Source organism: Mastigoproctus giganteus, chromosome 7 (assembly GCF_048544385.1).
Source record: "Mastigoproctus giganteus isolate SK-2022 chromosome 7, ASM4854438v1, whole genome shotgun sequence".
Classification (NCBI taxonomy): domain Eukaryota; kingdom Metazoa; phylum Arthropoda; class Arachnida; order Uropygi; family Thelyphonidae; genus Mastigoproctus; species Mastigoproctus giganteus.
Genome location: NC_143581.1, coordinates 226,932,616 through 226,949,030, shown reverse-complemented (window position 1 = coordinate 226,949,030; position 16,415 = coordinate 226,932,616). Strand labels below are relative to the sequence as shown.

The following is a 16,415-nucleotide window of genomic DNA, read 5'->3' as shown; positions in this document are numbered from 1 at the left end:
GACCTTATATTATATGATCACTTAAACATGAATCGTGCGTGGTGCTGGATTTGAAAATTGTTGATATTAAGAAAAAACCATGTGCTTTGAAATTTGTTTAGAAGTGGATACTGAAAGCGGTGCCTTCTTGGCAAAGATCATAACAGCAAATGAGATCTGACTATGCCATTACGATCCAGGAGCAAGCAGATGAACTAAATGTGGTGGTTGCCAAAGCCAAAAAAAAAAATGATTCCACCTATTGGTAAATTTATGATAGCTTTCTTTGAACATATCGGACTTGTTTACCATCATGTTGTACCACCAATACAACAGTTACCGGCGAGTATTACATTTCTGTGCTTAAGACCCCGAGGAAATATCTGCTAGGACGGCCTACTCTCCACACTAGGATTGGAGTTTCTATTATGATAACGAGCACCCTCACGTTGCTCCATTCACAGTTTCGTCAGTGTTAAATATTCATCACATCTTGCGTACACTTCAGATTTCGCAAATCTGACTTTTACGTTTCCTTCCTACCTTAATAGTGACGTAATTTCAACGATTCAGAAGCAGTATTCACAGCAGCAGAAGCACTGTGAAGCACATGTCAAATAAAGGATTTTAACAAGCTTTCAGAGTGTGTAAACACTTTGGGACATGCGCATTACATCAAAGGAAGACTATTTCGAAAACACCAATCAAAATTTAGATATATATATTAAAATTATTATTATTATTATCCGTATGGTGCAAGGAAGTCTGAGGCTTATGCTGCACCAGCCAAAAATAAAATTCCCGAGTTACCCTAAGAGAGGTAGAGAGAGAGTAGAAGGAATCACCAAGAAAGAGAAGAATGATGATATCCAGCTCAGAACCCTAGGTGTGCCAACCCCATGCTCACCAGATGTGAGTCCCTGGGGTTTTTGTAAAGTAATCAAAAGTTTGGTGAAGGTGAGGCAGTTTCTCTTTTCATACTAAAATCATTATTCCGTATTCATACTACTTTAATCCGTATTCATATTAAAATAAGAATTTAATAAAAAAAATTTTAGTAAATTCTTGTTATAGTGCGAATACAGATGGCAGAAACATATCCGAAATTTTGCATTATTGATATACACCATTTTCATGAAATGATAAAAAAAAAAAAAAAAAAAAAAAATCTTAGTAAGATATTAAAGAATAAATATCAACGATATATTTATTGATTTATTTGGCAGCGTATTTAAATCAAATAACCAAATTACATTCACCTACGTTACCCAGTAAAGGAAGGCCTTTTAACTTTTTATGAAATTAATATTGAACATATTTTTTTAATTTTATTTGAAATCAGTTAGCTTCTATTTTTACTGAAGTTTCTGTTCGTACCTTTTAATATATTAATACAAATAATTTATCCCCCAATAACTTTTACACGGTTAAAAACGCCATATTTATTTTAAATATTCGTCGAAATGTTGAAAAAACGAAAATCACGCAAAATTACTAGTGGTAGTTGCTGTGGTGGCGCTAACAGCACGAAAGACAGTCACAGTCGCTGAGTGCAACATCAGAATGACTGGCAGAATTCAGCGTGAGGAATTCTTAAAAGATGATAGGGTTACGATAGTTACGTAGACTGATAGTATACATTTTGATTACTTCAGTCTCAGTGTCCTTGATGTCAAACGGGAAACAAGAAAAAAAAAATAATAAAAATTAAAGTCAACCTTCGTTTGTCGAACAGCGTTTTTATTACTGGCCTCTTGCCAGAACCAATAAACGTTCTTGTAGATAATCTCTCTCTGTCTCTTATGAAAGCTGTGTTTACCTTTGAACTCCACACTTGTAGTTGCGCTGGGGTAGTGTTACTGCGTGCTCCTGTTCTGAGTAACGAACAAAATCTGCCATGGCTATCTTATTGTACCAAATGCAGGGTAGTCCTCCTTGCCTGGCCGTACATTTGGCAGCCAAACATCTCGGAATCGAATTGAAAATCAAGGAACTCGATTATGAAACTAAGGAGTTTTTGAAGCCCGAATTTCTCAAGGTAAGTTTCCCTGTCTGGTGTGATGAACTCCTGGTTTTATGCTCTTTCCTTTTTGTTAAGTGTATATATTAATTTTAAGAGTTTTTAATGTTTATCTTGGATTTTATAATGGGTAAACTGCCACGTTAACTAGTCTGGAATAGCAGCAAATGAAACATTATACAGAGAGCTCTGGCTATGACAAACGTACTTCCACAACCAATCCCTGCTCTAAAATTACTCCCACGAGTAAAGAAATTAATACAGCTAGTGCATCAGGTTGCCAATATGTTAGATATGCTGAATTTATAATATGCAGTCTATAATATAATAATTCCAGGTTTATATATAACTTTTTAATTAAATGAATTTAATTAAAAAGTAAAGGTTTCAATGCTATATTTATAACAGAGAACAGTAGGATTTACCCTTGAGTTACCGATTATTTTAACTGTTCACTAGCTATCAGTCACTGAAAAAAAAAATATATAATTACATCAGCTTTTTAAAAAGAGAATTATCAGAGAAGTCACAAAATTGATTATTGAATGTCCCTGTAGAGAACCTCGAAATTCTCAGAAACTGCAAATCAAGGAAAGAGTAAACTTTACTGTTTTCCTTTTTCAAAAAATAGTATGTAGTAAATTTTACGAAAGGGTGCTAATAATTCTCGGGCAGCCTAGTTCCAATTTTTTTTTTTTGATAAATGGCTGTTAAATTATGAAAGGGCATATCTTTTTTTACGTTAAAGTCAATTTTCCTCAAAAAACCCTGATATCCATTTTTATTTTTACAAGCCGAAGTCAACCCAAAAGATTTCAGCAAAGCTCAAGGTAGAACAATTATGAAATATTTGTTTCTACAGAGAAAAACACCAAAGGAAATTCATGCCTATATGTTGGCTACTGGAGAACAGTGTCTGTGCTATTCAACCATAAAAAGATCGATTTCTAAATTTAAAGTGAACCTTTTTGAAACCGAAACTGCAGTGAAAACAGGAAAACAGTTTCTGCGATAGTTCCCGAAAACGTTGATGCCATTCACACCATGATATATGAATTTATTTTAAATGGATTGTTGACTCTAGACACGTTGGGTGTGTTATTCATGGCCTTTTTTACATGCGGAAGCTTTCTGCCGAATGTGTCCCGTGGCATTCAGATCAAAAGCGACAGCCATTATTTACTATTTTGTGCAAGGCGACTTTTTTGTTAAAGTGAATGGTAGCCATGAATGAAGCATGGTTGTTTCATTGTGATCTAGAGACCAAAGAACAGTCGAAGGAGTTGAGGCATAATAACTTCCTCTGTCTTTTGGGATAGGGATGGGATTTTCTTTATTGACTACTTGGAAAAGGGTAAAACGATAACTGCTAAGCATTATTTATTACTTTTGGACAAGCTGAAGGAGGAGGAATTGAAGACCAAAGTAAGGGGGAAACTCACCAGAGGAGTGCTGTTTTTGCAGAACAATGCTCCAGCGCGCGCGCGCGCACACACACACACACACACACACACACACACACACACACACACACACATGCAGCGCATCAAGTACATACAAAATTGGCTGAACTAGATTTCCGGTTTCTTCATCAGCCCTTGCACCCTCGGACTACTACCTCTTTCCAAATCTCAAGAAATAATTAAATGGTATCAAATTCCCATCAGACGTCATACGAGCAAGAAAAGCTTGGTTTGAGGAGCAGTCTTTCGATTTCTACTGTATTTCAGAGGTTTAAAAATGCTGGAACATCGTGTACAAAGTGCGTGGAGTTGAAAGGCTGATATGTCGGATAAACTATGTATATAATTGGACTATCTTGTTTATTTATGTTATAAGTCAAGAATTTATCAGCACCCCCTCTTATTCTGATAAACATTAATTATGTTTAAAAATAAATTTGTGTTCGTGTCATATCTACCAGTTTTCTTTTCTTTTTTTCTCTTTACAAGTTTGTAGATGGGCAGGAGCAGCAGCGCGTAGCACATGCTTCTTGATTAGACCGGAGTTCGAGTCCGTGAGCCACCAAATATGGAGGATGTGGAAAGATCAGGAAATGACCACCGCATATCCTCAGAGCAATATGGCCTTAGTTGCTAATCTCCTAAAAACCAAATAACAACAACAACAACAACAAGTTTGTAGTCCATTGCAACGCTCTCTCTGGGTAACGACCACAGGCTCTTTCATCTAATTAAAACGGTGTACGTAGTAAGTACAGTACATTTAAAAAGGTCCCCTAATCCCACGCCAGTGGTGTATTCGGGCCGGAACGCACCGAAACGACGTTCCGGTACTTTTTTCTAAACGTCGTAATAGAAAATCATTAAATTTATACACCTAATATTATGAAACAATGGCATAATCAAAGGGGAGGGAGAAATATCTATTTTACCCATTGCTACTAAAAATATATATTAATAGTAATCTTTAAAATTAATAGATTTCTTTAAAAAATTATTTAAAAACAAAAATACAAATTTCGCAATGAAACTTGAACGTTTCTTACTAAAGTACAATGTGTTAGATAAAGAGATCCAACGAATGAGATATACCGTGATGCGTGCGAACGCTGCATTTTGATTCGCCATGAGCTGAACGCTAGAACTGGTTGTTCTATGAATCGTGAGTCTGAAGTCTGATTCAGTTACTGTACAGTCGATGTGGGTTATCATATAGTCTTCTGAAGAACGAGCGTTCGGGTACTATTTTTTTAGCAATACACCTCTGTCCCACGATGGTATTTAAATAGCTGCGCTACCGCTGTAAGGTTTTGTGGAACTTTGACGTTGATGCATGCCAAGTGGAACTGGCTCGACCAATTCACTCGCGTGTCACAGCTGTTTGATTGCGCAATATCGCAGTTTGAACAGCGTGCTAACATCTAAGTTCTTCCTTTAAACTTGGAAGGTACTTTGAAGGTGATTGGGTTAGAAAGCCCAACTGTTCACTCAATAAACTTTTATAGGAAAATTCCGGGAACTCTTTGAATGAGTACATTATAGAGAATCTGGTTTCGTTTCTCTAGAATACAGTTCCTGGGAACATATCACCATTGAACCCATGACACTCACGCTGTACATTAACTTACGCGATGAAAGGGTACCAGGGTGGTAACAGGGTTGATGAAATGCTATACAAACAACATGAGCCCTGATGCTTGGTTTTTACGATCTTCGACCTGAAAACTCTCGTTTCTTCCGGTACATTTTCGAAGATCTATTATGTCAAAATAGGCTGTCCGTTTAGTCGATGTTTCGGTATGAAACGGCCAACCTCCTTCCACTACCATAAGGTGTTCCAGAAAGAGATCTTCGGGCTGTTGAGAAGCTTCAAAATCCACCGTAAGCTAATTGCTGTCCATTTTCAAAATTTAAGTTCGTTACTGCGTGGCATGTAAATGACAGAAGTATGTCAACAACACGTGTCATATTTAAAGTCACCCGAGAACAAACTCATTCATCCATGTTGTGTATTATATCTATAAATTGCTTGTTGTCTTTTAGAATCACTATTAGTTCATTTATTCGAAGACTTAGACTCGTGGTTCAAGCACTTGGAATAAAAACTAATCGAAAAAAAGTAACATCTCTATCCATGTTTATTCCATCATTATTTTTCATCATGTGATTCTTCCAACCATTTAATTTGTTGACACCTCTACAACTTCCTTTGTAACTGGTATTTTGTCACGACCAATGAACGCACGGAAAGAAAAAACATACGTTTTGATCAACACGCAACCTGTACCTTTCAAAATTTCACCTCCATCACCTTCCAGAGTGATGGTGATGGAGGAACTGAAAAAAGTGATTTTTCGCGTAGCAGATATCGGAGCCGGATCTACCATAAGAAGAAAGTCACAATTTTATCCAAAGCGTGTAATTTAAACGACTTGTCATATCGATTTTGTTTTTAGTATAACTATTAAAATGAACTGAATTAATTTGATAAACGAATTTATAAATATTTTAATCTTTTAATTAAAATATAAAGATGACTAATTTAAATATGCATTAATATTATACATACATTAGAAGAAACATAAATCACGTGAACTACTTTCAAGTATTATTTTTGTATTCGATGTTCTCTTACAGAAGTCACAATAACCTATTCTAGAAGGTTGTTAGCTACAGAATTATATTTTCTGTGGTGTGATAGAGTCAGGGTTGACTTATGGCCTGCCGGCTACAGAGCCACGAGCTTCTGAGCACAGCATAGATATAGGGTACACCTAATACATAAACTAAATGCAAATATTAATCTAATTAGTTATTGCAGCGATAGTGAACCGCTTCCGGTATGCTTTGCCAAAACATACCGGAATCTGAAACAAATATATAACATCTTTCGTGCACAAATAGAAAAAAAACCTAAATTTAGCAAATATTGTTATAAAATGACTAATATATGAAAGTTTCAAATCAGAGAACAGCTTTGTGTGCATAATTCTTCACACAGTTAAAGGGTTTTAAGCCCTAGATGTCGCTGATGATCATAAAGCAATTTCGCCTCTAAATAAGTCTTTTTTTTAGTTAATGACAAATTTATTTATGAGCGAACACTTGCAATATATTTTCCAATCCGTGTCACATATGACATATGTGCCTTTGGTTCACCATCGTTAAACTATAGTTTGAATAGCTTTTATAGAACTACTCGGAAATGTGCCAATTTGAAATTTGTTTCATTTTTAGATAAACCCACAACATACTGTGCCCACGATCGATGACAACGGCTTCATTTTATGGGAAAGGTAAGTTGCTTTAAGTAAACAGACTTCTCGTCCTAACAAAGCTCAATAAATCAGAATATTTATTTGTTTATCATTTAATATAAATGTATAATCTTTTGATAACTAAATTGCATCCTATGTAGTGAATGTAACTATTTAGCGAATATAGTAAATGTATTTATTATTTTTTAATTTAGTAAATAAGTATCAGACGACACAGAAGCCTATGGTAGATACAAAGCTGGTCTGTAACCAAGTCACAAAGCAGGTAAGGCAGGCGAAGGTATAGTATTAGAAATCTTTGGCAAAGGATGCAAAGAAAAACTGTAAAGACTTAACTTATATAAACTCTAAAGGAAGGGGATGAATCGAACGGGTCCACTCGATACTGATAGTTTGCCTGTTGATGATCCTCCTCAGGTTGCTGAATGAGTATTTTGCATCTACATTCACACATGAGAATTATTTGGGAAGGGTATGCCTGAAGTTTATTAAACTCTAATAGAGAGTTAATGATTTTGTAATAAGTGTGAGGAAAGTAATAATTGTGAGGAGAAATTGTTGAAGTTAAACATAAGAAAAGCACCTGGGATGAATGGGATATATCCAATTATATTAGGGGAAGCAGTGAAGGAAATAATCAAACCCTTAGCCATAATTATGAGGGCATCCTTGGATTCACGGGAAGTACCCGCGGGCTAGAGATCTGCGAATGTATCCCCAATTCACAAAGGGTGACAAGAGTAATTACAGACCTGTTAGTTTAACTTTTGTTCCAGGGAAGATAATGGAGTCACTAGTTAAAGAAGTAATGCAGGATCACCTGCACAAGGCTGCAATTAACTTCAGACACAGCATGGGTTTGTTAAGGGGAAGTCTTGTATGACCAATTTGTTTGGATACTACAATGTGGTCACAAAGGAACTGGATGCAAAGAATAATTTTGATATCATATACTTGAATTTCAGGAAAGTCTTTGATACTGTTGAGCATGAAAGAGTGCGGAGCAATGTGGCATTAAGCGAAAGTTACTGCTATCGATAAAGGGATGGTTGAATGATAGAAGGTAGAGAGTGGATATCAATGGACACTGCTCTTCGTGGATTAATGTTGTTATTAGTGGAGTCTCCCAGGGTTCGGTGTTCGGCTCATTATTGTTTTCGGTATTTATGAATGCTATTGATGAAGGCATATCAGGCTTAATGTCCAAGTTTGCAGGTAAGGCAAATTTTTAGATTAAGCCACATGACACAAAGATGATACAAAGGTTGACAGGGTGGTTAATGAGAGGTATGATGGTACACTACTTCAAGTGGATCTAGAAAAGTTAGGCAGAGGGGTTGAGAAATGGCAATTGAAGTTTAACATTGACAAATGCAAAGTACATATTGCATTTGGGTAGCAGTAACCCCAGAGTACAGAGTAACTTATCAACTGTGTGGTACTACACTCATGGTAGTGGAAACTGAAAAAGACCTGGGGGTAATTGTGCATTCGGATATGAAGTTCTTTGAGCAATACAGATAGGCTGCCAGGACAGTTCATGGGGTTTTGTCAATGATATACAGGAATTTTTCTAGCGGGGATAAGGAGGTGATTATCCCATTGCTTTAGGGATAATCATTGTATAATGTCAGACCACTTGTTGAGTACACGAGTACATACGGATCTGGAGACCTTATTTTAGGAAGAATGTAGAGTACAGCGTGCGGGACCGAGTACAGAGAAGGGCAGAGAGATTTGTGAGACAGAACAAAGGGGTGTTCTTACCAAGAAAGGCTTAAATTCTGCAAATTGCAGCGTCCTGAGACTAGACAGGTGCGAGGTGATTTGATTGAGGTGTTTAAGACTTTGAATGGATTGAGCAGCTCAATGCCGATGGTATTCCTCCTCTTGCATATACTATACACCTTAGGGAGCACAAATTCAAATTAAAATTTAGGAAGGATAGTTGCAGAGTAGATGTTTGAAAGTTTGCCTTTAGCTAGTGGGTGGTTTATTATTTGAACAAACTTTCATTTGTTGTTGTGGAAGTTGATAGTTTAAATAAATTCACGATAGAAGTAACAAACTATTGGAAGTAATGGATAGATGAAACGGGAAGTGTTTTTTTTTTTTTTCGCTGATTTCGTATTAACTTGCTTTCTTTCTTCCATCATTTGCCACTACTAATGCTAATACCAACAACAATCAAATTGTAGAATATTTTTGGAAAATGAGATATGTAGTTTAAAACTTTCAAAACAGATGGCAAAATGTTCTTAGTGCTACGCATTAACAAGACCTTGCTTCTTCATTTCTTTTAAAATCGATGTCTGATTTTCATGAAACGATCGGATTGTGCAAACATATTAAATTCTGAAACTATTGACAAAAGTTTGAAGCATTTTCCACGATCAATTGTAGGACAGTATGAGGAAGTTTACTTTCAGATAGTTGATGCAAGTTACCTTTCGTGTTGTAATGTTAGAGATTGCCTCCATGTGTGGAGACCGGGTTATTTAACATGGCTTGCAGCTTTCGTGATCTTGATTCTCCAGTTTATTCGCTCTTAATTATCCTAAGAAACTGTCCCTTGAAAACATACCGTATTCCGTTGAGGAACTTAATAGGAACATTACCAACTTTATTGAAAGTATTTTTAGTGACTTAATTTGCGGTATTCTTTATTTATTCTATTGCTGTATTTTCGTAGAAATCCTTATTTCTCCTATATTCTTTATAAATGAAATAAGCTAGTCTGCCACATGTTTATGACGTTGGCAAATTTCTCATTAAAATATTCCACTTTAGAGTTTTATATTCAGCCACTAGAAGCTTTAATTTCTTCACTTTTGGATCACGTTTATATTGTGAATAGTGGATGTGCGTAAATATTTACATATAAGGTATCTTCAACATTACGAGTAATCTTCAACCAGTAATCTTCAACATTACGCTGAAGAAAATACATTTTTATTTTGAATGGCACAATTCATATCTGAATTTTTTCCAGGTTTTTATAGATATTGCGTGTGTGCGTGCGTGTGTGTGTAAATATAAGTAAATGTATATTTTAACATAAGTAACGTGCTTTTTTCCTGTTTAGTCGGGCTATTATGACTTACTTTGTGAACAAATATGCACCAGACAGTTCCCTCTACCCAAAGGATCCCCAGAAGAGAGCGGTTGTCGATCGCATGTTTTATTTCGACATTGGAACCTTGTACAAAACTCTATCTGAAGCTTTGGTAAGTGATATCTGAAATGCTTCTAATGTATTGGAATTTATGTATTTGATTTTTTTTTTTTTTTTTTATTGAAATCGGTGCAGATTATAGTCTCTAGCCACTGATGTTGTGTGGTCGATTTGTTATTTGCTGGACGAAAGCTTATGGGAGAAAATTAGGTCTCCCCTCTCTTGAGACCTAACTCTGCCACGTTGTGAAAAAGATCCATAAAAACTCCTCGCGTCACTGACGGAACTCTTTTCACCCCTATAATTATTTTCGATTATTTACCTGTTTTGTGTTATTTCTATTTTATGTTACACTCGCAGCTAGCTAGTACAGTTGCTATGATCGGTGCTATTCCACACTGTGCAGAAAAAGTTCGAAGCTCTGGTTTGAGGCTGTCTCTGCGAGAAGAGCTTATATGAGTATACTCTGATGAGTATAATAAGAAACTGTACAGGGAAATAGAGTGGGCCAGTAAATCAGAGAGTCTTATAATGGGCGATTTTAATTTCACAGATATTGACTGGAATTTGGGGGCTGGTCACTCACACACTAGCAAGACTTTTGTGGATTTATTGGATGATTGTTTTTTACATCAGCATGTTCGGGAGGCAACTAGATGGAGTAATACTCTAGATTTGATTATCAGTAGTGATTCTCATGCATTAAGAATCTGCAGATAAATGAACCACTAGGTGGCAGTGATCACAGTGTGCTCAAGTGGGATTTACTCAAAGAGGTAACTACCATCAGGGGTAAAGGGAAGGGTTTTTGCTTTTTCATGCAGAGGCCTTAATCGCATTGTATTTTTTTTTTTCGTGTCGGAGACATGTTACTGTTTATCTCGTACAAGTTGTAGTAGTAGTAGGGTTTTAGGGGCATCAGCAACTAAGGTCATATTGCTCCGTATATATTATCTGTAAATTGCGTGTAATCTGAGGTCGATTTTGTGTTTGCTGGACGAAAAACCTCGAGTTTCCCGGAGAAAAAACCATGTTACCCTCGCCTGAGACGACTAACGCAGCAACGTTGTGAAAAAGACCCATAAAAATTCCTGGCGTCATTGATGGGACTCGAACTCAGGTGTTTTCCAGCCAGTGTGGGAAGGACGGCGAATCTACTAACTGTGCTACCCACGAGGAAGTTTTTGGACATGATAAAATGGTACTTCATATCCTTGGTTACCTGAGCAAAAATATAAAATAAACACAATTACCCCACATTTTTTTAATGAAACCCTAAGAACGAGAGGCAGCAGAACCTATAGTACTTAGTACCGTGCATGGGTTGAAGGTTGAGAAATTGAAAGAAGACTCTTGTAGACATTAGACTTGAATTTCTGTAGATTATAATTTTCAGGAAATAAACGCGATCTTTATCGTTTATAAAGATTACGTTTATTTCCTAAGGTACCCAGACTTTACAAAACCCTTCACGGCACTAAGCCAGGGGTTAACAAGCGGCAGAGATATCTCGCCGTAAATATAATATAGGATAAATAAATAACATAGAGCAGATTATATTTACTTAAAACAATAAAATACAATAATAATAATAATAATACATCAAATTAAAATAACACAGGATAGTTTTCTTGAATTCAATTTTCCCTAAAATTCTTGCCGAGCCGGAGCGATCTCACGTGAGTTGATGGCTGTGGAACACACGTTATCTACGATTTTGCACAGGCTGGCTTCCAAGGATTGAGCTAGATGGAGCTTCTAAAAAGGGAGGGAAGGATGTTTGAGAAAATGGTAAGTGAAGAAATAAACGAGGAATGAGAAAAGTTGGTCCTGTGAGTTTGGAGTTGGACAGTGAAAGGATGCTGACTAGTTGCGGCTTGCGTTCGGACTGGTTTGGAAGAGAGAGAGAGAATTATACAAGCCAATTCGGAAGAACAGTGTCCATGGAAGTAGGGACAGGCGCTGTGGTCGCGGAGGTGAACAGTCACATTTGCACGATGCTCCACTTGATGTAGACGGCGGATGGTGATCGTTGGACGACTCAGCTGGGTTGTGTATTTTCCTCATGCACTTATCATGGATCCCTTGATTCTTAAGGTAACCATAGATGAAAAGAAGTTATTTATTTGAGGTAAGAGTTTTGTTCTTGATAGTTCATATATATTTTTGTGTTTTTCAGCGTATTTCTGCACGGTGCGATCGCTATAGCGCTAGCGGTAACGATCTTACTGTCAGAACCCTTGATTTGCCTACGCCTCAAGGGCCAAAAATTCTTAATTATATTAGACAGAAAACAAGTTATATCAAGGTTATTTTTAATGGGGAACTTAGATCTAGTAATAGATTTAAGATATTTTTAGTTTTTAAGATAGTTTTCTTTGTTCAAGGGTATATGGATCTTGAGGTGTGTGATGTCGTGTACCGTTGTTCTTCTGGCCATTTAGCCGCCAGTCCCCTGCTGAGGCCTAAATATATTATTTATTATTATTATTATTATTATTATTATTATTATTGTCTTTGGTGGTCCCTAGACATTTGTCCAAATCCACCTAATATACTTGATTTTATTATCCTTATACAGGATATCTAGCCTAGGTATCCTTATACAGGATACCTAGGCTTGAGGGTGGGATTGCTGGCGCCCTCTGGTCTAGCACTTCCACCAGAGGGTGCGGGAATTTTGTGCGGTCAGCACAGACAGTACAGTTCGCCTTTTGAAGTTGCTTTCTCCACGTTCATAAGGACGAGCATCAGGTAGCAGTTATCCTAGGTGATGACTGCTCTCTGGTGGCTAGGTATTCTGTATAAGGATAATAAAATCAAGTATATTAAGGGGATTTGGACAAATGTCTAGGGGCCACCAAAGACAATAATAATAATAAATAATAAATTTTAGGAACTGGCTGGATATGAGCAAATTTCCAAGCAGAAGGAAAAACACCTTTGGAATAAGAAAGTGAAAAAAGGCGGCAAAGAATAGGAGTGAGTTCAGCACAGGTTTTGAGAACAAGTGGAGAAATACCATCGGGACCTGCAGCTTTCTTAGCATCAAGATTCGTCAAAATCCTTTTGACCACAGGAGGCATTGAATGGAGCGCGTTGGGAATGGTGGGAGGTGTTTTACCAAGATCATTAATACATGAGTTAGAAGAAAAATGGGATGCTACAGGTCAGCTTTATCCTTGGCTGAAGTGACAACAGAACCATCTGTTTTTTGGCAGAGATGGGCAAAAGTTGCGGCCAATAGCTTTGGCAAGAGACCAGAATGCCGGCTACCATTAGGGCAAGAAGAAAGTTTTCTACTCTTAGCCTCTTCAAACTCTAGTTTGGACTGATTAATAACAGCTTTACAACTGTTGCGAGCTTTGGTGTAGGCAGAAAATGAAACTGAAGAATTAGAAACAAGCCAATTACGATATGCAACATTCTTCTCTTGGACAGCCTTAGCACATTTATTGGAAAACCAAGGTTTAGATAAAGGACGAGATTTTAAAGTGGAGTGTGGAATAAAGGATTCCATTCCTGCAAGAATAATTTCACTGACACGATCTGAGCAAACGTTGACATCAGAAGTTTTGAAACAGTAATCGGACCAAGGAAAAGAAGAAAAGGAATCTCGCAGGTTATCCCATTTTGCATTCTTGTAATGCCAAACAACACGAGGTTGGGAATAGCCATGAGATAAAGGCTCCATTGGAGAAGAGACAATCACCAAGTTGTGATCTGAAGTGCCTAAAGGTTTTCTCACTTCGACCGTGTACTTAGAAGGGTTGTTTGTGAGAAAAAGATCAAGCGTGTTGACTGTGTGTTAGGATTGCCTGCTATTCTGTAGGTAAATGAACAATCTGTGCGAGTTCATTAGTAATTGCAAATGTCTCAGCATCTCGACCAGCTGGGTCTGTGTGAATAGAAAACGAAGCCAGCGGGTGTTGTAAACATTAAAATCACCTCGGATAAATACCTCACTGTTAAGAAAATTGGACTGGAGAAGGTTAAGTTTCAAAGAGAGGAAGTCAACAAGTTCTTAAGTGATTAGTTGGGGTGGGAGAACAATAGAGGCAACAGATATATTTGACAAAATGTGGTAGAGAGATTTTAAGCCAGAGAAGATCGAAAAGTGATATTCCAAATTACTAAGTCTCTGATAGGAATATTAGAATAGACATATGCATAACTACTATCTTTGAAGTGAAGAGAATCGCACAACGAATAATTGGAACAACTGCAATGAGCAGTCGTTGAATAAACTGATAATTGGGATTCCGTCAGAAAAAAATAATTGGAGTTTCTCAGACTAAGTGGAAATGGATATCACTGTGATTGGAACTGAGACTAAGTACATTTATGTAATGAACGAGGAAGTGTTTGGGCGGTTTAGATCGCAGATCAGTTTGTTCTATTTGACTATTCATGATGTATTCAATAATAAGGAAGGTAGGAAGAACATGTATGAAGTAATGAACTTTTTGGATATGACGTACACATGGGGAAAATATACCCAGCTCCTTGACATAACGTAGCCTTGACAATACCCAACCGCATACACACTAGTCAGACTCTCTGCAGTTACTCTGGAGAGAGTCTGAGTGGCAGGCATCAACATTATGCGAAACCTTTTTAGAGCTGTACCCTCGAAATGTAAGGAAGATTGGATCTTGCCATGATGTCCATCATAATCTCAAAAGACATCAATCATCATGCATGATGGAAGAAATGGGGAAGGGTTGACTAGAACTCTTCTCTGTAGAATGAACATGGGTTCCACCACTTCAAGCCTCCAATAAGCAAAGTATTGCACCGGTTGATGAGAGTCGTCTACCACCTAGTATTGCCTGGTAACACAGAGGTGCGCCATTTCTCCGTGTAGTGTGTGTGTGAGTGCACTACACCTCGACCTCTGTTTACGTTAGTTCGCACCTGGGTGGTCACCTTCAGCATAATAGATGCCATATTTCAGGACTTGCATAAGGGAGTTATACCCATGGTTACTAACGGTTCCACCGTCGTAAAGGTGGAAGCAGAAGATTTTGTTGTCACAGAACGACCGGACTTCGCCGATATTTGTTCCATTTGACCTGAGTATCACCTGAATATCAACTCCATTAGCGTTTTAGACTCCCATGTAGCAAGCCCAGCTTGACATACCCGAGAGAGTGTCTGTGACAGCCTCAAAGACCATGCAATTAAACTCGCTGTCTGTATATTGTAAATATGTAGTCATTCAGAAAAGCCAAACAGCATCCTAATAAACTCACGAAACGCTTTGAAGGCAATGTGTCTTCGTATCGTACTAAATCAAATCAATGTATCGTATCAATGATCATATTAAAGAAATTTTTCACGAATATTTTGCCTACTTAACTGATTTGATAATTGGTTTCAGTAATTAACCAAGTTATTGATCCAAAATCGTTTCAAATGCAATATTTAAAATACATGTAATTTTATGGCCATTTTGTTAATCGTCTTTCCCTTTTTAGTATCCTCCACTGTTTTATGGGAAAGTAGCGCCCGACGATAAAGTTGAAAACTTCAAAAATTCTCTAAAACTCTTGGATGGATTCCTTGAAAGAAGCAAATATGTAGCTGGTGATCAACTGACACTTGCCGATCTTTCCATCCTTGCTAGCCTCATAATGTCTAAGGTAAGCATGTCACAGAGTTGTGTTTAATGCTTGCCAACCACTTTTGATGAACAGTAGCACTTTTACTTTTAAAACAAGAAATTGGGTAAATTAAAGATCTGTTAAAGACGTTAATTAATGACATTTACTTTCTTTTAGGTGGGAGATTTTGATCTGAGCCCCTATCCTAAGTTGCAGGCGTGGATTAAAAAGCTAAAGTTGGAACTTCCTTACTACAAAGAAGTGTTCGAAAAGCCTGAAAAAATCTTGAGGGACTACATTGAGCAAATCAAGAAAAATAAAGGTTGAATTATTCTTCAAAGTTGATGGCATCACTCCCCACTTATTGATGAAATCAGGAGAGTAAAAATATCTATCTTGTTCGTACTTTCAGGATCACCAATTGTTCAATAAAAATTTATTTGCATATTTGGCTCAGTCATTATTGATACTGACATGGGGCATGACACTTCTTAAATACTGCAACTGAAATTTATGCTCTGAAATTCATTTCACTCTCAAGAGACAGTAAACTGTACTTTTCGGGCTGTTCTAAAAATCAAAAAGAATAAAAACATTGCACCTACTGGTTTCTCACCAGACAACAAAGTAGTCTCTAGTGAAACCACGCAAACAAAATGGCTGTAAATTTGTTCAATGTGAGCTGCCATGAGGTATACGAAATCAGTTTTTCAAAGTTTCAAAATAGCTAAAGCTGTGTTATTATTGATATTATAACTAAATTTCTCTATTTTAGTGCCATTTTTCTTCTTACTGCTCTTGCAAATTACAGCTATGTGGCTAGTCATACGGTGCTTGCGTGAGCAGTTTGATGTCCCTTTAGAACTGCTTTGCTACGAGATATTTAATTTGGGA

The 16,415-nt window shown here is 37.1% G+C and overlaps 1 protein-coding gene across 1 annotated transcript; it reads left to right on the top strand.

Moving 5' to 3' along the window:
• Positions 1-1,789: 1,789 nt before the first annotated feature.
• LOC150083745 (glutathione S-transferase 1-like) lies at positions 1,790-15,966 on the top strand. The gene is made up of 5 exons (XM_090378190.1): positions 1,790-2,017; positions 6,700-6,758; positions 9,826-9,967; positions 15,396-15,560; positions 15,699-15,966. Exons 1-5 carry the CDS (start codon positions 1,877-1,879, stop codon positions 15,846-15,848), a joined length of 657 nt encoding a protein of 218 aa, XP_090234316.1. The 5' UTR covers positions 1,790-1,876; the 3' UTR covers positions 15,849-15,966.
• The last annotated feature ends 449 nt before the right edge of the window (positions 15,967-16,415 follow it).